The sequence below is a fragment of the Trachemys scripta genome, chromosome 16, assembly GCF_013100865.1.
Source record: "Trachemys scripta elegans isolate TJP31775 chromosome 16, CAS_Tse_1.0, whole genome shotgun sequence".
Taxonomy (NCBI): Eukaryota; Metazoa; Chordata; order Testudines; family Emydidae; genus Trachemys; species Trachemys scripta.
This window is the reverse complement of record NC_048313.1, coordinates 16,376,787-16,400,873: the sequence shown is the minus strand read 5'-3', so window position 1 is coordinate 16,400,873 and position 24,087 is coordinate 16,376,787. Positions and strand designations below refer to the sequence as shown.

The following is a 24,087-nucleotide window of genomic DNA, read 5'->3' as shown; positions in this document are numbered from 1 at the left end:
TTCAACCCAAAGAACATAATCGGATATACAAAGTATATGCCAGGATCACCGAAATGCAGTCTCCTCTGGGGTGGGGCATAGTAGCTGTTTAAAAGCTGCGCAATAATGGTCTACTGGAATATCAGTGCTGAAATGCAGCCACCTCTGGGGTGGGGCACAGCAGCTGGTTGACAATGCACAGCAATACTACAAAGGATGTGCTCATCAAATGACGACATGCAGCCATTTCTGGGAATGGAGGCGACATGACCATTTAACTGGCTTACGCAATGGTTTTGTCACTCTGCCTAAGCATTTCTAATTGGACCATCCCCATGAATGGGGCTGTGAAATGAATGGGATTCCCACATCTAACTGCAGCAGAGGGACACAATGGAAGTACTGGTGAGTTAGGATCTGGCTGGGACTTCACACTTAGCCCCTCCATCAGGAGCTTTGATAGACACACATAGTCAAGACCTTGGTTGGTACGTCTCATTCTATGGATAGCAAGACGCTGGACCACTATGGTCAAACCCCCTGAAACGCATCACTCCCTGCCTCACCCTTAGCTGTCTCCCATCCACCCTACAGCCCCAGCGTGATGCTACTTCACTCACAAGCAATGCCAGGGTCACAGCACGAGTGGTCTCACAGCATTATTATTAAGAAAAAGTGAAAACAGGTGTAGGGGATCGACTGAAGCATTGTCCCAAACAAGACAGCATCACGCAAAAGCAGCTAGAAGCAGCCAATTCTCCATCGCTCAGCACCTTTAATCAAGACCGGATGTCTTTCTAAAACATCCCCCCTAGTTCAAACAGGAATGGGTTCTCTGGCCTGTGTGCCGCAGAAAATCAGACTCGATAATCAGAACGGTCCCTTCCGGCCCTCAAATGTATGAAATAAGGCTCCATAGCAAGACCCTGCTGTTTCTTCTGTGGGGTCTAGATCTGGGGTGTGGGTTTTAAGAACAGGTTACACCAACACAGGTCAGGGGTGGTCTAGATATTCTTAAACCTGTCCCCGTGCGGGGGGAGGGACTACATGACCTCATGGGGTCCCTTCCATCCCTATATTTCTTTAATTCAAGTCCAACCCCAGTGCGAAATAAATCTGATCCTTAACTCATATGTATTCTAATCCAAGGTGTCTGTAGCGGGGGGAGAAGGATTTTCAGCCTGACAGTGGCCATTTGGTCTGTTCTTGTCGATTGTACTGATTGAATGGTGCCAAAATCTGCACGGCCTGATTCTCCTCTCACTTAGGGCCATCAGAAGTTAACCACACACGCATCATCGTCCCCGACCCTCTCTGGCCGAAGGGATCCAAGGACTCACTAGGTGTGCTGAGCCGAGGGGGGTGGGAACCAGAGCATCTTAGTAGGCCAGGTGAAAGTCCAGAGCCTGACTGGAGGGGTGAGGAGGCCATGAGACTGGAGAGCCATTGGGGTGGGTCTAACAGGAGCTGTAGGACACTATCTGATGAAATAGGGACTTTTAGGGTATGTCTACACTGCAGCTGGGAAGGTGGCTCCTCGCCTGGGCAGACAGCCGTGCCCTAGCTCTGCTCAAGATAGCATGCTAAAAACAGCAGTGTGGACGCTGTGTCGTGGGCAACGACTTGGGCTAGCCACCGGAGTCCACGCCCATCCGAGCCTTCCCCCATGCTGCAACATCTGCACTTCACTTGTCAGACGTGCGTTTGAGCAGGACGAGTGCAGCTCTTTCTCCCTGGGCTGGGAGGCACGCTCCCAGCCCCAGTGTAGACGTCTCTAGCAGGGAATCAAAGCCAGCTGGGACAAAGGGCTGTCCAGTCGAACCGCCCCTGGCTCTGTGCCAATAGAAAGCGAAAACTGGGCCATCCTCACCAAGACCTCTTTCGGGAGGGCCCTGTCACAAACGCGAGAGACAGAGTGCCCGGGCCCAATGGCTTGACTGGGCCTTGCTGGAGAGGACAGATAGTGGGATTCTCATACCCTGGGAGGACACCAAGACTTCTGTGTATAATGTTCTTCCTGGGCACTTTGGGGTGGGGGCATGCCTTATAAGCATCTTCAGGATTTCTCATAGGAAGAAATAGAACCCAAGCGTCTTGGCCCACAGTCCTCTGCTCTGACCACTACAGATGCTCCCCGACTTACGCAAGCGTTCGGTTGCGGAACGCCGTGTGTAACTCGAATTTCGCATAAGTCAGAAACGTATACCCGACAATTACGCAACAACAACAACAACAACAAAACCACACTCCTATTTCTAGCTTGTGGAACTTTTTCCATAAGTGCAGATTTGCATAAGTCGGGTTTGCATAACCCGGGGGGGGCGTCTGTAGCCGCTCTCAGAGCTGGGAATAGAACCCAGGAGTCCTGACACCTAGTCCCTGCTCTAACCACAAGAGCCCATTCTCTCCCCCACCATCACTGAGGTAGCTGGGAGTAGCCATGTTGCCTGCTGCTTATCCTGTCTCTGTCATGCCAGAGGGTCTCTTCCCATTTACCAGATCTCCATAGCAACTGGCCATTTCCCATTCACACAGTCTCCAGGGTTACCTTCCTGTGCTCATTCATGCCTGTTGCCTTGGTGACAAGCCCCATCTCATTGACACAATCAGCAGCCTGTGTGTGTGATGGGTGGCGGAAAATGTGCCTTCCCTGGAACCCTGGGGCAGATGGTGGAGTGAAGGGGGAGAGGCCTGGGAGAGGAGAGCGCTACCATTGCCGGTATCATTCAGTGATGGCACTCCCCTGCTACCTCTCCCCAGCTAAGGACAGGGGAGTACTGCCACTCCTTAGAGGGGAGGCCATTATCTGCCGCCATACGGATGCTCTCCTCCCTGGGTGAGCGCTGCTCCCAATGCAGGGGTGCGGTGCTGCTCGCAGCTCTGTGTTCTCAAGCTGCTACACCAAAGTCCCGACCAGTTGTGGTCATTCAAGATGTTTCTCAAGTGTCTGGCTGTTAACCCGGCCGGGCAGTTCCCCTCTGTCTCTCCACAATTCCATGTGCTACTTCAACTGCATACAGGATCCTCCTTCACTTCCTGTCCCAAAGCAACAACAGTTCAAATGCCAACTGCAGAGTAGTGGTCTCGACTTTAGTGTTTGCATACAACTCTAGGCAACAGATTTTTCTACCCAAATCCTCTCTCTCTATCTATCCATCCCTACACATCCACCCCACCCCGCAGTTATAATCTCTCTCTCTAATCCGCTGTAGTTTACATTTTTACGTAGCACAAATCATGAGTATCTAGGCTCCCAATTCTGTCCTGGTTGCTCTTACCATAGTCTTGTTGGAGCTATCTAAGAGGGATGATGACGGGGCATGTGAGCAGCACGGATGTCGTTTCGGAAACACAGCTCTCTGCAAGAGTGGGGGTCTGTGACAGCCCCTCAGCTTGGTGTCAGGAGGATACATTCTCCATGGAGCAGAGCCCCCAGGCCAACCTGATCGGTTTGTTGGAGGGACCTTGTGTGACACCAGACGAGTTACAGCTTTGTGATGTTCATGGGTGACAAGGGGAGCAGGATTTGGCCTGTGTGTGTGACCCCGCATGGCAGGTGTGCGCAGCACCAGTGCAGGTACAAATATGTAGGGCAGCAGGCATGAAAGGGTGTGTGGGTGTGTACACACAGTGAGGCAGGTGTGCAGGGGTATATGGACAATGTGCCCAATGGGAATACAGTGCAGCACAAGCGTGAGGGCACGTGGAATTGTGCCCAGTGTGGAGATGGCAGGTGTGGACATGGCATTGCGTACGGATGTAGTGCGTGCGGTGGGAGCGGGGACGTCATGCCCAACATGAAGGCACTGTGCCTTGTACAAACACACTGTGGAAGGTGTTGGAGGGCAGGTGGTGTCGTGCCAGTGTGCGTACAGCGTGGCAGGGACACAAAGCTATGTGTGAACACAGCGCTATGAAGGGTCCTGCCAGGAGTTGGTGTCGAATATTGTTTCATGTTTTCATATAGAGACGTCCTCTACGTCGGGTGCTGGGAAAGGGGCAGCGTGGGGGGAGGTTGTGTGCTGACGTGTGTGCATGCGCTCTGTGTGACTGGGTGTAGGGAGTTTGCTCTGGAGGCCAGATTTTCAAAAGCTCTGCTCCCAGCAGCTCCAATGCAGCTCCATTTTCCAAACAGTCCAGCACCCAACGTGCACCTAAGAGGTGGGACTCAACAGAGACATTTATAAGTTGTCTACATGGGAGCAGAGCAGGGCCACCTTCTTCCACTGCAAGCTCTTCAGGGCAGGAGCTGTAGCTTCATGTGTGTTCAGACAACACCTGGCGTAACACCCCCGATCAAGAGAACCTGCGCTCTACTGCAAACTGAAAGTGCAGGGTCAGGGATACTGATGAGCATATAAACCTTGTGTGCCTGTATGTGTGTGTGCACAAGTGTGTGTGAAATGTGTGTGCACTCTGGGAGCTTGTGTGTGTGTGTGTGTATACACTCCATGTCCTTGTGTGTGTGCATGTGTGTGTCTGCATGCGTGTGAACTCCATGTATCTGTGTGTATATGTGTGTCTGCACGCATGTGAACTCCATGTGTCTGTGTGTGTGCATGTGTGTGTCTGCACGTGTGTGAACTCCATGTGTCTGTGTGTGTGCATGTGTGTGACTGCACACGTGTGAACTGCATGTATCTGTGTGCATATGTGTGTCTGCACACATGTGAACTCCATGTGTCTGTGTGTGTGCATGTGTATGTCTGCACACGTGTGAACTCCATGTGTCTGTGTGTGTGCATGTCTGCACGTGTGTGAACTCCATGTGTCTGTGTGTGTGCATGTGTCTGCACACATGTGAACTCCATGTGTCTGTGTATGCATGTGTGTGTCTGCATGCGTGGGAACTCCATGTGTCTGTGTGTATATGTACGTACTCTGTGTGCCTGTGTGGGAATGCACATGTCAGTGTGCGCGGGCGTGAACTCTGTAGGCCCATGTGAGTGTGAGAGCTCCGTGTGCCTGTCCATGTGGACACCCCTGTGTGCGCAGCGCAGGCTGTTGGTGTGAGTGGCTGCACTTGCCCCATGCCCTTGTTGCAGGCAGGAAGGGGAGAAGCTGGGATTAGAACATGAGTTCTGCCCTGTGCCAGAGTCCTGCAGCCCTGGGGCTCTGCCTGGCGGGGCCTTTCCCTTCCTCTGGTTATTGCTCCTTTCCTCCCACATCCGCTCTGTCCTTTTCCTCCTTGTTCTGGCTCCCTTCCCCCTCTCTCATTTCACAATCCCTCTTTCCTGCTTCCCCCAGCAGCGCTCCAGCCACAGCGGAGAACAACGGAACAGACGCTGCTGCGGCCTCCCTCCCTCCCCCTTCCTTTCACACTCCTCCTTTCTCACTCACTCACTCTCCTTGTTCTTTCTCTCTCTCCTGTTCTCCTTCACGCACTGAGGCAAAGGGCACCTGGCATAGCCCATGCCCTCCCCGCACATGACAACCCCCCCCATACTCCAGCAGAGCCCCCTGCCCTGGGGACCCCCTCAGCAGCTCCAGGCAGGCTGTTTCATATTGAATGATGTTGCTCTGGACGGAGACAAATGACCCAACCATGCATGGCAATGGGACAAGATCCACCCACCTGGCCGGGGACGCCAAATCCCCCTGGCAGCTGTCCCTGCTCCTCCCTGGGCCCACCTGCATGGACCGTGGTGTACCAGTTCTGAGAGATCAGCCCTGCAAGCCGCCTGGGGCAGCGAGATTGGGGAGTCCATCAGAGAGCCTCCCCCCAAAGCCATCCCATTAGCACAGCCTCCCGCCCCTCGTACTCGCCTGTCCTCCCACATACACCACGGCCCCCCACCCCCTGGGCCGATGCACGGTGCAGGCACTGAGTAGCTCTCACTAGATCAATTTCCTGCCATTGCTGAGTCTCGGGCACTGGCAGCATCTCGGTGCCTCCAGTTCTCTGCCTGTGGCACACAACAGCTTAGTCTCCTGAGAGCCAGGATCCTTTCGTCTAATCCCAGTTGCTGGGCTTGGTGTGCGGGCGCTGGGGGTGACCTGTGATAGACAGGAGGTCACGCTAGGGGAGCTGATGGTTCCTTCTGGCCTTGAACTCTCTCACTCCTGCAGCCGGAGCAGACTCTGACAATCATCCGTACAGTCATTTCCCAGCGCTTTGTCCGCCAGCCCCGTGTGCCAGGGGTTCGGGAGGGGGCGGGTCTCAGCCCAGATGCTATTGACCAGATGTCCATGTCACAAACCCCCCCAGCATCACTGGTGCAAACCAGCCCCCTTGCCAGCAGCTTTAGCAGAGACAGCAGACAGGCCATAGAGACGGAGCTTCCTCTACCATCCGAGGGGGGGGGAGGGTCCCTCCACTGCAGGGCTGAGACAGAGACAGACAGAGGGGTGTGTATGGAGCTGGCTGGATAGATAGATCAATCCATCGATCCAGCCATCAGCCTTGTTGTACATTTCCCAGAGGCACTGCCTTTGTGACCCTTCTTTTCACCTCTTAACCCCACGGCAGCAGAGAGCGTCCTCCCACGCCTGTGGACGATCTCTCCCCCTAGGCGTTAGCAGGTACCCGGAGCCACCTGGAGTGATGGGCACAGACAGGTCCGGGGCAGGTCCCTGCTCTGCTCACACCCACCCCTAGCTCAGAGCAGAGGGTCCTGGAGGGAGCTTGGGGGAGAGGGCACAGCATGGGCGGGGCCAGGGCCTGGCCGATTATATCCGCCTCCCATCTGGGCAGACAGATATCCCGCCATTAACCCTTACCCTAACCCTAACCCTGTCCAGCCATGTCCTGGAGACACCCTGCTATGGGGGAGTTCTCAGCCTCTGTGAAGGCTACCCAAGCAGGGGAGAGGCACTCTGGTGGGGTCCCTGTCCCAACCCCTGCCCCCTCCCCCCCCCCCCCCCCCCCCCGCCGCCCCCGGCGCCGCCCTCCGCCCCCCCCCCCCCCCCCCCCCCCCCCCCCCGATCAGGACTCTACATCATCCTCAAACCCCACTTGGCCCACTCCTCCTCCCCACCTGGTACGTCCTGCACATCCCTAGGGCACACCTGCTCCACATTCATTGCTCCCTGTGCCCCCCAGTCCCGACTGCCCCCCTGGTCCTTGCCATCCAGAGCTCTGAGCAAGTGGCGATCAAAGTAATTGTGGGGTGGGGAGGGTCTGGTGAGCGCCGCTCGGGGACCCAGAACAGGGGAAGCAGCAGAGACGAATGGAAGTGACACGATCAGACGGGCAGCCGGAGACGCAAAGAGACAGAAAGTGAGAGCCACAGCCTGAGACAGGCAGAGGAACTAGGGCAGACACTGCGGGCAGGGCAGGAGTCCTACAGCCTGCGGTGGCTACAGGATCTCGCAGAGCCTCAGGCAACGGCACGACCAGCCTGCCTGTACCCTATGCAGAATTGGGCACAGAGAGAGAGACGACAGGGCCTGATCCCCCTTTGCCATAAGGTCCCCAGCACCACCACCAAGCGCAGGGCGCAGATCGGGGTGGATCAGGGACAGGAGGCGGTGACGCTGGTGCCTGCCTCTGCCTTGGCTATTTCCTGGCTGCGGCATGGCCCACACAGCTCTGAACCAGCCCCAACAGCGCCAGAACAGGGAGACACAGGGCCAGCTCCCATTGGTCCCAGGCTAGACTGCAGCAGCCCAGAGACAAATCTGGGCCTTAAGTGAATGAAGCCGTTTACTGAAGCCAAGATATGAGACACTGCAACAGATAGAGAGAGAGAGAGAGATGCATGAAAAAACAAAAAGAGTGTGTCTGGGAAAGGGGGAGCGAGCGATCACAGTGAGAAAAGAGGGGTGCGAAACAGCAAGAGAGAAGACAGAAAGGGGAAATGTGGAGAGAGGGAGAAAGGTCACGGCGCCTTTCTGCAAGGTCCCTTTAAGAGGCACTACCCTGCCGAGTCGTTAGATGCAGCAGCCTTTTGATTCATCAGCAGAATCCAGAGCTGGGTTTCTGTTCAGCTTTGATCAGGCCGGGCTGACATTTCGAGCATCTAGACAGGGCCTAATCAAAGGCTCTGGTGAGCAGAGGGGGCGAGGGCTCTGGGAGCTGGACAATGCAGGGTTAGGATGCCGGACGCACGCCTCCCGGCAACCCCTCAGGAAGCAGCGGCCGTGGGAACGGGCTGTGCCAGCAGATAAGGATTTAGGGCGAAACACAACAGGGGCCCTTGGACGGCTCGGTCTGGAAAAGAATCGAACTCAGAGTCCAAAGAGCCTCGGTGCCGAGGAGGAGGGATGGGCTTGTGGCTAAGGCGCTGGGCTGGGACTCAGACAAGCAGGGGTTCGATTTCCCGGCTCTGCCACAGACAGTGAGCAAGTCACTCTATGCCTCAGTTTCCCCATCAGTTATGATGACTTTCCTATGGGAATGTTAATTCCTCAGTGTCAGCGAGCGGGGGATAGGGGTTAGCTGGATAGACTAGCCTGGGACCCAGCAGCCGCTCGCCTACAATGCTGGCGGGGCGGAAAGACACAGACCTCGCCCTTGTGAGCCAAAGCAGAGCATCCTAGCTCGGTCCCAGCATTAGGGCTTAGAGCTTCCACAGGCACTAGGAGCGACAGGCTCACAGCTGCTGCGGAAGCAGTACCACCAGCATCACACCCTGACGCTAGCCAGGCTGCACCTCACCAAGCCAAGGGCTGGAGTCAGGAGCCAGGATCTGCCTGCGGGGGCCTGCACACATGGAAAGCGGTCACCCCGTCAAGGGAAGAGAGACACGTGCTGATGGGGATCTAGAGTCATTCTCACTACCTGGGGCCCAAGGGGAGAGGTGGCTGCTCCACCCATTGGTGACTTTAGAGCACAGACCCAATCAAAGGAAACTCTTTTTCCAACGGCAGGTAGCCAGCCCCGGGACACCCAAGCGAGAAGGGGAAGAGGACAGACAGATAGCGTGGGGTATATGGAAAGAGAGAAGTGGGTACACATGGCAACAGACAGACAGATGTCCTCAGGTCAGGTACTGAGAGTGAACTATTAAAGGACCATTCAACTCTGTGGCCATGGATAACTTTGGCTCTGCAGGGAAGATCAGGGTAATCAACTCTGATGGCACACAGCCTGGGTTGATCACCACAGGGGCAGGAAGGACTCCACCCTGCCCCACTGCGCTGGAAAAGAAGTGGTTGCTTTCCTCCGAAGCATGAGGTATTGGCCACTGCTGAGGGCAGGATAATGAACTTAATGGGGCAGGGTCTGGTCTGGGGCAGCAGAGAGCAGAGGGCCCCAGGAATGCCAGAGCCAGAGAGAGCGTGCACTGGGTCTCAGCCCTGGAGCAGGCCTGAGCACCGAGGCAGGAGAAACACAAGTTCGGGGAAAGTGAGTAGGCTGCTTTGCAATAAAATATTGTGACAGCATTAAACAGCACTTGCTCCCCATCCGCAGAGCCCTGGGAACGTAGGACAATGGAGCAAAGGCCGAGGCGGTAATTAACGTCTCACTGAGAGCGTTTCCCGGGAGGGGACTTCCCCGACTCTCAGAGGAACTGATGATACCAGGGATCAAAGACAGGCACAGCTCTGCCCCTCTGCCAAACACACACACACATGCTCCTTAGCCACACACGCTCTCCTCACATATACACACATGCATGGACACACGCTGCACACAGGCACACTCCTCACACACTCACGCTCCCCACACGTATGCATGCACACATACCACACATGCAGTCCCTCCATGCTCCCCCACTCCTTCTACCCAGTACACACAAACCCTCCCTGCACAACCATTTCCAATACACTCCCTACACACATACCCTGGCCATGCACTATACACAGTTCAGTCAATGAAAACACACACATGCCCTGAAGGAAGGGTTCCCTCTCTCTCACGCTCACACACACTGCCCACACTCACCAGTGTAGATTACACATGTTCAGAACACAAAGACCCACACACACGAGGCTACATAAACACGCTTACATTGGGAGTTCTTTCCAGCAGGGACCATCTTTTTCTTCTGGATTTGTACAGCGCCCAGAACGATGGAGTCCTGGCCCGTGATTGGGGCTCCTAAGAGCTACTGTAACACACCTAATAAACAATGTACAGGGCCTAACACAACGCAGTCCTGGCCCACAATGGGGGCTCCTAGGCGCTACCGTAATACACCAAATAAATAAGCATAGTGATATAGCAGTCATACACATATGCACATAGAGTCAAGATAGGAATCCAGGAGCTGCCAGACTAGATCAGACCTAAGTTCCATCTAGCCCAGTCTCCTGTCCCCATCAGTGGCCTGTAGCAGATGCTTCAGAGGCAGATGTAAGAACCCCACAGTAGGCAGGCCTGGGACAACCTGCACCCCACATAGGTCTCACTCTGGTCTCTAATAGCCAGAGATCAGCTTCAGCCCTGAAGCAAGAGGTCTTCAAGCTCTTCTTCCATTTTTGTTAGCATTAACTGTTAAGACCCTGGTTCCATATAAACATCCAATCCTTCTCTGAATCTTGCTAAATTATCGGTCTCAACGACATCATGTGGCAGTGAGTTCCACAGACTAGCTACACCTAGTTCCTTTAATCGGTGTTGAATTTGTTCATTTGAATGTAATTGACTGTCCCCTTTTTCTTGTGTTCTGAGACAGGGATGACCAGTCACTACTGTACAGAGGTTTATCACGTCCCCTCTTATGAGCCTCGTTTCTAAGGCAACAATCCCACACTTTTCAATCTCTCTCCATATGGGAGTTTTTCCAGGCTTCCAATCAGTCTTCTCTGAACCCCTGTAATTCTGCACTGTCTTGCTGGAGATGGGGCTGACAAGGCCAGCACACAGACTCCAGATGAGGCCATGCCATTGATTTATAGAAAGATATTCGAATATTGTCCGGCTCTGTCTACGCTGCACTTGGGGTGTGTGATGGCAGCCCGTGGAGAAGTAGCCAAGCTAACTCTGGGAGTGGAGGAGTGGCATCGTCACAGCATGAGTTTCAGCATGGACTAGCTGCACAAGGAATTACCCAGGATCCGGGGCATGCTCTACAACCCATGCTAAAGCTAAAGCCGCAGCTTCTCTGCTCCAGTATCCAAACTAGCTAGTGTACACACCCTGTGAGTGCAGTGTAGACATCCCCTCCGCACCCTCCTCTCCCCTGTTCCTCAGACATCCAAACATCTTGCTTGACTGTCTGATCGCAGCTGCACAATGAGCAGAGGTCTCCCCTGAGCCGCCTCCAACGCTGCCCAGATCCCGCGCTGGAGCTGATACGAGTTCATTTCGGCCCACAAAGACAGATGCGCGCATATACATGTGCACACACCTGCACAAACATACACATGCAGATGCACTCACTGGCACCCACACTGCCGAGACCTGCGCTTCTGCTGCCAAAACTGGTCCTAAAAATGCCAACTGTGGCCTGAGCACCCCCGGCTGCCCACGTAACCGCTGGAATCAAGGCAGGCAAGGACCCCAGTGACAAAGCAAAAGATCAATAACTCCTTCCACTGCCAGAGCCTCCCTGCATCCTCCTGGCTCCCTCCTTCCCACGCCTCTCTGCTTTCTTTCATTCAGGCACAGATGCCTCCCTCGGCATGCCGGGCACGTCTGGAAAGCACCTATAAGGTACTAGTACAGGGAGACTCCCTAATCAGGGCCCGAGCTGCCTGGCATACTAATGAGCTCAGCTCTGCCGAGGAGGACGGGGGGAGAGAGGCAGAGATTTCGTGAGTGGCCCTGCTTTCCCTGCTCTGCCCCGGGACTGCAGGAGGGGAGGCCGGGGCAGGGGCAGAATGCTGACCGATCTGAGCTGGCTAAAAGCTCCCGCTAAGAGGGGGTGCAGCGTTCACTGCTGAGATCAGGGCAGGAGGTGTAGGAGGGTGATACACAGCACACTCGCTCACACACGCATGGCAGAACATCACACGTGTGCACATACATTCACTATGCACGTCCACCGACTGGGCACACACAATGCATGTGCAAGCACACCATGGACATGCACACGCGTGTAGAGCAACAGACTACCTTACACGTTTGTGAGTACATGTGCATGAATGCACCTCATGCACAAACATGTACCACGTATGTATGTTTAGACTGTACACTCCTTGGGGTGGGGAGCCATCAGGGCCAGCATCGACTGGGCTGTATAAATAATACTATGTGTACATACACATACATCAAACTGCCTCACTAACATACATGTACATGTGTATACACATGGACCATGCACACGTATGCTCCCACATATAATGCACAGATACATCTGCACACACACACACACACACACACACACACACACCAGCAAATCATGGCAGCTCCTGACATTTCACACCAGGCCTAGATAGGGGCTCCCAGGGTTCAGTCACAACACCTGAGATTACCTCTTGCTAACAGTCCCCAGAGTTGCTCCATTGGGGATGGATGGGGGGCAGGGAATGTGCAGTGGGGAACCCATGGCACTGGGAATTGTGCCCCCAGTTGGCCCACTGTAGCCTGACTCTGCTGGCCCCATACACAGGCGGACTCCCCAGTCTGTGCTGTGGGCTCTGGGTCTCACGCTTTACTCGGACGAGTTGCTGCGCTCTGACACTCCTTAGTGGGTTTGAGCTTTTATAGCTGAAGCCACCCAAAGGAGCGTGAGACACCGCAATAGGGGTTTGGAGGATTGGCTCTTCCCCAGCAATTTGATCCCCAGACTCAAGGAAAGCTCGGATTTGGGAGCCATCCCATGTGCTCCCTTCTTCTGCCACCCCAAACCCTTCACAGCCCAGGGTCCGACTCCCTGGGGCTGAGGACTGCATCTCCAGCCCCCAGGACCCTCAGTCAGAGCAGCTTGCTCTCTTCTATTGAGATTTCCACGGCCTGCCTGCCAGTCTCCCCTGCAGCCCCCCCCCCCCCCGCCCCACCGCGCTGGTGAGGAAGAAGCCATTAGAATAGCAAAACTGCAGCAGCACTAATCGGAGCCTCTCTCGGGAGTGGGCTGGATCCCTCCCTGCAGCTCCGAGGGAGGCTGGGAAACGGGAGGGCCAGAGCAGCCCCTCTCCCCACAGCCTCGTGTCCAAGGGGACCCCGGAAATCCGTCTTCCCATCCTGCAGGAGCTAGTGTGTTTAGGCAGCAACCACACCTAGAGCAGCCATCATTGCCCGGGTGACCAGGGAAGGAGAGGCAGAGGCGGCGGCGGCTGCTTTCCGCAGCTTGTTACAATCAGTGAGTGCCCCACCCCGGGGGGATTCGGTTCCTCTCCAGCAGGGTCTGCATGTGCCTGGCGGCTCTCAGAGCCCAGCTCACTTTCCAAGCACCCCCTTCAAAGGAACACTAGGGGCACAGTGAATGCCCCACGGAGGACCCCAGGGTGCTGCAGGGAGTGGGATGGGTGACTCAGTAGGGGGCGCTCTCCCCTTGGAGCCAGTGCTGACCTCAACGCCCCAGCAGGGCAGAAGGGGGCACTGTGCTGTTGGCCGTGCTGTCTTTCAGCATGACACATAACGACCCTGCTCCCATGTGGTCATTAATGGCGCCTGGACAGAGACACGACCCTGTGTCCGACCTCCTCAGTCCAGACGCTGCCCCCAGTGTTTAGACGAGAAGCGATGGTGGAAACGGAAGCAGGGGCGGCAGCTAGGGACTCACTCCCTTTTCAATGCAGATGCTCTCCAACAGCCGCTGGTTTAATAAGTGCTCAGCCGCTGAGCAGAGAGTGGCAGCGGGGCGGGGGGAGGACGGAAGTGAGACAGACAAAGGACGCGGCGCAGCCATTTGCACACAGGTGTGAAACGTGGCCGATCAGGCCAGCAGAGTTTGCCCTGCCCTTTGCATGGGTGTAAACGACTACACAAGGGGCCGGGCGCTGGTGCAACAGGCCAGGAACGAGTGGAAGAGGGGAGCAAGGAGAGGGGATGAGCGGGACCCCAGGAGAGATAAGGAGGGGCAGACGGTACAACTGCTTGGGACTCCGCAGCCTTGATCTTCTCGGTGGCGACACAGACTAATCTCCCGTTAGGAGGGGTGTTGACTGCCCTTAGCGTCCCCTCTCCCCCAGCCCCAGCTGTCCGACAATGCCCAGCCAGAGGGCTTGGGTAGCCCTTCCGCTCAGTGCTGGAGCGGGTGACTGATCTCCCAGTCCCAGGAACATTTGTCCCAGAGCTGGGTGACTCAGACGGAGCCAGTCGTTTATCTGACGTGTCTCCCTGCCTGTCAGTGGGTGGTGAGTTTCTTCAGACCTGGTTGCCTTTTTCCCCAGGCCAATTTCCACACCCAGTCCTTGGCCTCGTTCAGCCCTCGCCCAGCAACACTGCTTAGGACAGAATGACGTGGCTAAGTGTAGTGCCCCCCGTCCCCAGTACCACAGTCATGCCACTGTCTTCTGCGACTCCTGAAACACCTCCGTGCCCAGCCCGGGGCTGGGATTCAAAGCCTGCCGGTTATTTCCACACCGTGCTGTGGAAGGGGGCATCGGGGACTGTATGATCTGTAGCAGCCGCAGAACTGGAGGCTTCCTGTCCATGCTGAGAAGAAACATTGCTGACAACATCAGATCAGCAGGGCCTACGCGGAACAGCCCCCACCCCATGCGTTGCCCCCAACCACTGCAACCATACAACATCTGGACCAGGTGTCGTGTGTGGACGCAAGGCATTGGAAGAGCAAAGCTTTTCAAGCAACATCTTGTTGCAATGCCTAGTGTAGACAGGGTCTGCAGGCCAGCGCCGGCTCCTAGGGACTCTTTCACCAAACAGATTTGGGGCCAGATCCCCAGCTGATGTAAACTGTCATCACACCACTGACTTCAATAGAGACATAGTGGTGTACACTAGGTGAAGACCTGGCCCTCTGTGTCTTCTCTTACCCCTCGCTGCTTTGTGAGGGACAAAACATCACAACCGGGATGTGTCCCCAGGGAGATACGCAGTATGGACAATTGCAGGGGATGGCGAAAGGATAACACGCCCACAGCACAGGCCTATAACCCCAGGCACAGCACAGAAGCAAGCGACATCCCAGGCAGCTGCACAAATAACGTCCATACCAATGATAACTCTTTAGCTTGGGACTTGGGTTGGTCCTGTTGCTGGAGCAACTAAGCACCAGGTGACCCAGGTAAGTGGGAGACCCGGGGTGATTCCAAGTGCAATGGCTGGAGGCAGTGGGACCCTTGGGTGAATTCTGTGGCTAGGGAGAGGTCCAGGACACTGACTGGTCGTGGGTCCTGCCCTGCAGGGGAGAGGGGTCTCTGTGACCCATTAATTCCAGGGCTTTTCTGTTGAGGCGGCCAGTGTCAGTGCCAGTGGCACCTGCCCACTGGGATTTGGATGGCACCTCCTCAAAATCATGTCATGCAACCATTTCACCCCTCCCCACCAGGGCTGGATTTCAACCGGCAATCTCGAGGGAAGGCGCGACAGCCCATTCGAGATGCCCTGAGCCATCCAACTCCTAATAACTGATTTCCCTCCACAAACCCCTTTTTATCTCGGCAGCAGGCCCCATGCTAAGGGACCTCACGCTTCCTGTGCAAGTTAAGTCCCTTGCTTTGTGGCCTCAACTTATAGCTTAAAAATATATTGCCTGGACAACAGCCAGGGTATGAAGTAATAAAGGAAGTGACACCTGCTGCCTGGAAAGCAACTGCTGTGTCCCCCAAAGTAACACAAACAGCCAAGGAACGGATCATGTGCCAAAAACATACGGTAACAACGAAAGGCCAGACGCAGCAGGGCACTCAAAGTGTTAATGCAAACATTGCCCAGGTGACCATCACCAGAGACGCCCTGGGCGCACAGTCAAAACTGTGCAAAGAACAACCCTACACACACCAGTATTGGAGCGACACCGGCTGAAATGTGTAGAAGGAAACCACGCCACAAATATTAGAAAGATCACAACTGTCTAGTGTCTGCAGGTGCTTTAGAAACATGTCCTCCCATGACACAAAGTAGGTAAGAGAAAAGGCAAGCACAGATAGAGAAGCAGCATGTCCCCAGTTCCTACAGCACGTCGGTGGCAAGACAGGACCCAGGAGTCTTGACTCCCAACCCCCACCCTGATTGAACTACTAGATCTATCCTCCCACTGCTGGGAAAAAACCCAGGAGTCCTGATTCGAACAGAACCCAAGAGTCGTGGCTCCCCAGGCTGTTGCTCTCACTAGTAGGCAATATTGTCGTATTCTGCTTCACCACGAAACTTTGTATATTCAAGACTGGACAGAAGAAAACATTCCCAGCAGGCAACCATCCTGCGGCACTCGAGAGTGAAAATGACACAAGGCAACACAATGGAAACACAACGTTATTTCTCCAGGAGTTATCCGAACACGAGAGCTGCCCGGCAGATAAACCCAGAGAAATACTAGGCAAGTGAACCAGTGCGACAGGCTCAAAGATGAAGAACCAACTCCAACAGGCATCAGCCTTCCATTCCACAGTCCCCGCGGAGGGGCAGGGACAGAGGGACAGAAGCAGGAAGCCACGGGGAAGTTAATCTGCACAGGCCTGCTGCAAGGTGGTCCCGGCACTCATTAGGAGCAGGGATCTATGCTGAATGAAAGCTCTTTAGCTCCAGCCACCCCAGCGGCAGTGACGTCTCAGCACTAGCAGAGAGAGGCCATTGTTCCACAGCCCTAGAACTTCCGAAGCAGCAGGGAGACGAAGCACTGGGGACCTGCCTAGAGTGAAAATGCTGCCAGGCCAGCTCTGCCCATTGCACAAAGCCCCAGGCTTGAATAATGCCAGTGAGCCCTTCTGTCCCACTCCCCAGCTTAAAACCCCATCCGCACATTAACCCTCACAACCGCTTTGGGAAAGCGAGACGCACAGCTCTGCCCAAGGCCGTATGGGCAGAGGCAGAGATGAGAACAGAACACAGAGTCCCAACCACCTGTCAGCAACTCTAATTACTAGACACCACTTCCCCCTAATCTGGGAATTGAACCCAGGTGTCCTGACTCCTGGACGGATGGCTTTAGCCACCAGACAACCACTAGGCCATGCTACCGCCTCCCGGTTCAAGAAAATACATCATTGTTTGTACCCTGGTCTGCAGGTGACCAACACAGAGATGGAGAGGATAAAAAACAGCTACTCACCCTGTAAGAACCACCACGAAGTCCATCACATTCCACCCATTCCTCAGGTAGGAGCCTTTGTGGAAAGCAAACCCTAAGGCGATGATTTTAATTCCAGCCTCAAAACAAAAGATTCCGATGAAATATGGTTCCGTGTCATCCTGGGAGAGAGAGGGAAATGCAGACAATGAAAACAGTAACAAGCCATGGGGCTTCTGCAGGGTCTCAAAGCACTTGAGGGCCACTCATGAAACCTCACAAGCCACTGTGAGATGTGGGGAAACTGAAGCACAGAGAGGGGAAGGGACTTGCCTCAGGCCACACCATGGTGAAGTGGCAGGGAGGAAACAGAGGAGTCCTGGTTCTCAGAACCCTGCTCTAACCACTAGATCACATTCTCTTCCCAGAGCGGGAACAGAGCCCAGAAGTCCCTGGTTCTCTGTGTGCTGACTACTGGACTACACTCTCTTCCCATAGAGAAGAGGTTCTGACTGAAGGGGTGGTGTGAATGTCAGAATGGATATGACAATAATTCCAAGAAAACAGTTTTGTTCCAGCTCTACGTGGTCTGGGGTACAAAGAGAGAGAGAGAGAGGTGACTGGAGATACACAGACAGATTACCAAAAATACCCCCCCAAGATTCCTAGAAGTCCCAAATCCCGTGGAATGGAAACGGCTGTCACTTCCCAGGCATTCCAGGCTGGCTCCGATTTTCATGGCCTGAGTAGGGAGGAATCTAGGACAAGCTGCTTCAGAGATAACACAGCCCGGGTCCGGTGGGAGAAGGGAACTGAAGCAATTGTGAGGGAGGCATATGGCATTGTCCCAGCTCCCAGCACAAGGGCAGAAAACAGGACATAAAAAGGACAGCTAGAAAGGGGGCTGTAAAGGCAGTCCCCTCTGGTGCAGCGGTCTAAGGGCGCAGCTGCACGGGGAAGCTACCCCAGAATAACATAGGGTGTGAATTTAAAATGCAATAGCTATACAGGAATAACCACGTGTGGACAAATACACTCCAGATTAAAAGTGTCCAGATGGGGAGTTATTCTGGTCAATTTCCCAATAGACATAAGACCTAAGTGTGACACTGCACCCCATATTCTTCACAGGGATATTGTTAGATGATTATGAAGTATTGTATGCAAGATACATCATGTGAGGTGTCATTGGAAAATGTATGGTTTGCTGAACATGACTATCTTATGTGTCTGCATGTATCATTTTTGTATCTGCAGTTATGACTATTGACTATGTATCTGTATTTCTAATGTCGTTACACCTGGGGAATGCCCACTGGAGAAGATGCTGTCAGTCTAGATAGTGGGTGGGAAAGGGCCTATTCAGGGCAATGGGCCATTAGGAAAAAACAACAGGCCTTAGGACAGTGGTTCTCAAACTTTTGTCCTGGTGACCGCTTTCACGCAGCAAGCCTCTAAGTGTGACCCTCGTTACAAATTGAAAACACTTTTTAATATATTTAACACCATTATAAATGCTGGAAGCAAAGCGGGGCTTAGGGTGGGGGCTGACATCTCACGACCCCCCATGTAATAACCTCGCGACCCCCCATTTGAGAACCCCGGCCTCAGGAGAAGCTGATCTCCCACCAGGGAATGAGCCTTCCAGAGAACACTCCACACAGCCTGGGAGTAATGGTTGCTATGACTCTACAAGGACATGTGACCAGGCCACATGGTGCTGGACTCCATCTTGGGATGTCAGTGTTTTTCCATAGACTGGGCTGGGACCCAAGCTTTGAAACAAAGGGTTCCTGCCATATGCAAAAGCTATATAAGGCAGGGAGCGACATCATCAGGTGTTCTTCACTCCCCGCACAGGAAAACTCCTGGAAACACCCGAGGAACAAGGGCTGAACGGGGGGAAGCGCTGGACCCAAGCTAAAGGGATTTCTAGCCTGTGAATGAAACACCTGGGGATTCCAACCTGTAAAGCAAGTGCAGCTCGCCCCTTAAGAATCTGCAGCCTGCTTGTATCATTTCTTAGGGTGAGAATCTGCTAATTCGTATCCAATCTATCTAGCATAGTAAGCTTAGTTCGCGTTTTTTTGTTTAATTGCTAGGTAATCCCTTATAATCACTTAACATCTATCTTCTGTAGTTAATAAACTGGTTTTTGCCCTATCTAAACTAGTGAATTGGAGTGAAGTGTATGGGAATCATCACTCAAGGGCAAAGGCTGTTGCATATTCCACTCCACAGTGAGGGAGGGGGTGAATTTTATGAGCTTACGCTGTCCAGTTCCCTGTGCAGCACAAGGTGGTATCATTTTGGGTTTATACTCCAGAGGGGGTGCGCGCCTGGGGAGCTGGGAGTTGCCTTAGCTGTAGCTTTCCTATGCAGGGGCTGGTCAGAGAGCCTGCATGGAACTGCAGCCAGGTGTGTCCCCACCTGTACGTAGGCTGGTGAGAGTGCAGGCTGGAGGGCTTTGCAGCTTGTGCCAGCAGTGCAGTGTAAAAGGGAGCCCAGGCTGGTGGGCCAGGGCGCTCGGTGGTACTCCAGTTCCAGGTAGCACCCCGGGGGGAACCCACCACACTAAGTATTGGAGAACTTAGGTAAATCCAGCTAAGAAAGAGAGAGACGCCCACACTCACCAGTCGTTCTGACATCGGGGTCTTGTCTTCATCAGGCAGGTGCTGCTCCAGAGCAAGAACAATGCAGTTCGCTATGATAGTAGCTAAAATCATGTATTCAAAAGGAGTGCACCAGAGTCAAGGAAAACTCAGCTCTTGGGTTGGCCCCCTGTGCGTGCTGGGAGCAAGGAGGGCCCTATGCCTTGACAACTGGAGTCCCACTCTCTCAAGGGCGCTGCTGTCTGTGCAGGATCGTGTCTGTCCAAGGGTGTCTGCCGTCAGAAATACCCATGTCTCCCCAATTCCCGGAATCAGCTGCAGGGGCAGATGGAGTCTCCAGGGCCCCGATCCACCCAGCCTTCAGATCTCTCCCTAGCCTACCTCGCTGTTCCATTCAACCCCAGGAACCCTCCCCCACAGACAGCTCGCTGCTGTGTTGAGCCCTCTCAGACCCCTCCACAGGGTCCTAATCCCAAGGATCCGCCTGCTTACCCCTGACGGATGATCCCCCACTCTGTGCGGCAGGGGGAGAACTGCCCCACTCCCCGCTGACAGCCTGGGAGGGGGAGGCGAGCCCAGCTCTGCTGTTGGTCAGTTTAACTTTGTGCATGCGAGAGCAAAGCACCAGAGTTGAGAACATCTGATCCTGTTAATAAACCATTATGCAGTTCAACTGTGTTTGGTGCAACCAAGTTTTGTTGTATTCAGCTAACACCACCAGAGTCCTATTCCTGAGGCACAACCGCACCTTCCCTATTGCACAGCCATGCCTACAACCAGTGCATTCCGGGACAATCCAGGCAGCTATCCCATAATGCCTCAGCTGCCAAACCAGACAGGAGTAAGTACTTTTCAGACATGATGGGTAAGGCTACGAGTCTGTCACAGAGGTTACGGATTCTGTGACTTTCCAGGACCTCCAGGAGTTCTGCAGCTGCTGGGGCGGACCCCAGGACCAGCCCCTCGGGCAGCGGCTGGGGCAGTCCAGGAGCCAGACACACTGGCCGCTACTGGAGCAGCCTTGGCAGCTGGCTCTGGGACCGCCAGAGCAGCGGTCCCCGGGGCCTCTGTGCAGCGGGCGGCTGGGGGCAGTCAGCCCCCACTGCCAGTGCTGGGGCTAGCTGTCAGTCCCCGGGGTACCCCGGAGCAGCGGAGCTGTTGGAATATGCTGAGCAGCTGGGGCTGGCCCAGTTCGTGGCGGGGGGGGGGGGCCTGGAAGCTTGGACTTCCGTGGGCTCCTTCCCCCAGCACTAGCGCTGTCAGCTGCTGAGAATCGGAGCTTGCTGCAGGCCCTTCCTGTTCATCGATTGGTTTGTGGGGGAAAGAGGCCTGAATCAGTGGCCTGTGGGAGCAGATCCGATACCAGAGAAGTTGGAGGAGAGAGGGCTAGGAACATGCAGGGCAAGAGAGACGGAGGGAGGGAGAAGGAAGGTGAAAGACAAAGCCATCCAGTTCTGGGGATCAGTTAAATCTTTTGCATTAAACAAATACCCTGAGCTCTGTTCCCCCCACCCCCACGCCACGCTCCTTCCCAGAATGGGTTAGTCACTCCATTGTGCCACCAGATTTCTTCTCCTCTTCAGTCTCCCCACCCCACTCCCCTCAACGTCTATGATGCAGAGGGACGCCCTTCCATCCAGGGAGGGGTTCAGAGGAGCTTGTGGGCAAAGGGAGATGGATTGCTTGGTTTGCACTGGCCAATGGAGAGGGATAAGTAAGATCAGGCCCGTGTCTTGGGGGAAGTGAGTACGCTTCTGAGGGTGGGTGGTGGGGGATCGGTATGTGCGAAGAACGCTAATAACAGCCAATGTTAATCCCACAATGGTCTAGTAATGCACCTTACTCAGCTAGGAATTAACTAAACCCTGCCAGAGGTGGGCTGGTGTTATTATCACCATTGTACAGATGAGGGAACTGAGGCACAGAGGGGGATGTGATCTGCCTAAGCGGCAGAACCAGGACAAGAACCCCAGACTCCTGAGTCCCAGTCTCCTCTGCTCTAACCATGAGAATCAACTCCCTTCCAGATCCAGCGGTAGAACCCAGGAGTCCTGACTCCCAGTCCCCTCCCCACCCCCTACCCGCTAGATCCCACTCCCCCAAAATGAATCCTTCCTGTGGCATTAGACGTCACTTAGGGCACAAACTATCCCAGGTTGCGCTTTGCAAGTCCTCTCTGTTGTTAAGTCTCATAAGTTTTCCCTCTCTAGCAGCATTTCCAAGAGGGATTCTTTTGGTCAGCCCCCATGTGCTCCTCCTCTCCTAATGCTGGGAACAGAACCCTCCCTATTCTAATCACGCGACAACACCAATCCACATGCCTGTGCCACAGGCCGCACGTAGCGGCTCTGATGGCTCCAGGGGTTATTTCTAGCCACCCTTACAAAATGTTTTTTAAAATGTCTGTCTAATGCAGACATCAAACACATACATTTTAAAAAACAGATTCAGTTGCACCCCATGGGTAAGGGGAACAGGTCTTCTCACTCACTCACTCACACAAAGTTCCTTTTCTATTTTTACTATTTTTGAACAAAATCAAAGCAGCTTATCCTTTAAAAGAAATGAAACTGCTGTATGAAGCCGCTGAATTGTGTTTGACACATTAACTAGCAGACAGGAGGAGCAGAACAGCTGACAAGCACAGCAAGCAGCTTGTTAAGACAGCAGTAAGGTCTAGGGTTTTCAGCCAGGAGGTTGCTAATAGGTTCAGAGGGGTCAGGACCCTCCTCCCTTTCCTTTGGGCTTGGAGAGAGGCTGGGGGGAGAGTCCTGAAATCTTTGTCTCTTGAAACACAGGGCCATTGTATATAAGAAGTCGAGACGCACTTGCCTAGTGGTGAGAGCAGGGATCTGGAAGCGAAGACTCCCGGGCTGCATTCCCAGCTGGGAGCGAAGTGGGCTCTCGTGGTTAGAGCAGGGAACTTGGAACCAGGACTCCTTGCTGTTATCCTGACTTGGGAAAATCACTTCCTTCTGGTGTGACAATATAGAGCTGAGATGTTACACACAAACCAAACTGTAACAGCAAACACCGAGCAAGCAGCCAACGTTCCCACAGGCAGAGAGGCCCGAGAAACTGCAGTGTAACAGCATTCAACGAGGGCAGCTCCCCGGCGCAGGAATGTGTTTCAGCACCAGGGCTAGCTCCTCACTGAGCCACTCTGCTTGGCTTGGCCCTGTGACCCTGCTAGGGAGTTTGGCTTTGCTCTGGATGTGTTTTCAGGCCAGCCTCCCACCTTGCCGGGTCCTAGAGCCTGGGCTTCAGCCCGAGCCCGAACGTCTGCACCGCAACTAAACAGCCCCTGAGCCCGAGTCAGCTGAAATGGGCCAGCCGCGGGGGGCTAATTGCAGTGTAGACATGCCCTGAAGGTCTTAATTCTGAGGGCGAAATTTACGACGTCAGGAGAAAACCAGAGCTTCATCCCTGGCTTCGCCTCCCAGGTCAGAGAGCCACAGCCTGGTTCCAGAGTGGCCAGCCCTACTGCTGAGGGCTGCAGACTGCTCCACGGCTTGGCTAACTGCACAGTGTCTCATGGGGTCCTTGCTCCCCCAGTGCCCATTGCCACCACCCCAAGCACTGGGAGTGAGCTCCCTGCTCTCCCTGAACCCCAGCCCTCCAGCCCCACGCACTGCGTCAGCCGAGCACACAGCCCTTCTAAAGCTCCTCAGGTCCCAGGTCATTTCAGCACCAAGGTCGTAGTCCACAACCGATGGTCTTACTCTGTCCACCTGACCTTGAGTCTCTCCACCCTCCTCTTCAGGTACCCGCCTTTTGCTGGATCCTTCCAGCCAAAGTCCCCACTGCTGGTGCAGGGACCTTCTTCTCCGCAGCTCCAGCCATTTGGAACAGCATCTCTCTCCTCCTTTCCCATCGCTCTCCACTCACCTAGCACCGGCCTCCTCCCTGTCCTGCCAACCCATCTCTAGAGCCCTGCAAATCTGCCGCTAGCCTCTTCATATCCACAGAGCATGTTTGCAGGTCACGGATCAGATGCGGATACAAATTTTGTATCTCCGCAGGTCTCTCCTGCACCATGAGCACTAGAGCCAACAGCTCCCCCACCCTCCAACGTATCATTCTACCTCCACCTCATTGAAAATCACTGCTGGAAACTCCCACCCCTCCCCCACTTGTGACTCTGAATTCCTCTCTTCCCCAGCTGTTCTTCCGCTCCACCGTCAGGATAATTAACTCTGTGAGGCCTTTTGGGGTTCCATGGATGACTGCTTTGGGCACCCCCCTCCCCACCTTGTTCCCCCATCCTCTTGGCACGCAGCAGAGAGCGTTGTCTCAGCAAAGGTTCGTCTGTAAGTTTTATCATTAAAAAATAAACTCAAATATTTTATGTCTCCACCAAGAAGCTTTTACTTTTGCAAACGGTATTGATTTAATCCTAGAGGCAACTGGCAGCTGTCCCAGGAGTTTAATCAATAGGACAGCACCACCCTATAGAGTCTAGCTTCAAACAACCCCAGCCACAGTTCTTACCCAGGTCTTCAGTGACCAGCACTGCTGATGGTTTCGCGCTG

The 24,087-nt window shown here is 54.3% G+C and overlaps 1 protein-coding gene across 9 annotated transcripts in view; it reads right to left on the bottom strand.

The window, feature by feature from the left end:
- Positions 1 to 24,087, bottom strand: part of CACNA1A (calcium voltage-gated channel subunit alpha1 A) — a 172,058-nt gene that overhangs the window by 93,101 nt on the left and 54,870 nt on the right. For 8 of the 9 annotated variants that reach the window (XM_034792246.1, XM_034792250.1, XM_034792252.1 and 5 more), the window contains exons 1-2: positions 19,577 to 19,677; positions 16,986 to 17,125 (exon numbers count right to left, since the gene is read on the bottom strand). In XM_034792246.1, coding sequence (XP_034648137.1) covers positions 16,986 to 17,125; positions 19,577 to 19,669 — 233 coding nt within the window. In that variant the 5' untranslated portion in view covers positions 19,670 to 19,677. Of the gene's footprint in view, positions 1 to 16,985; positions 17,126 to 19,576; positions 19,683 to 24,087 lie in introns of those variants that run through there. The other variant, XM_034792254.1, reaches the window with a different exon arrangement.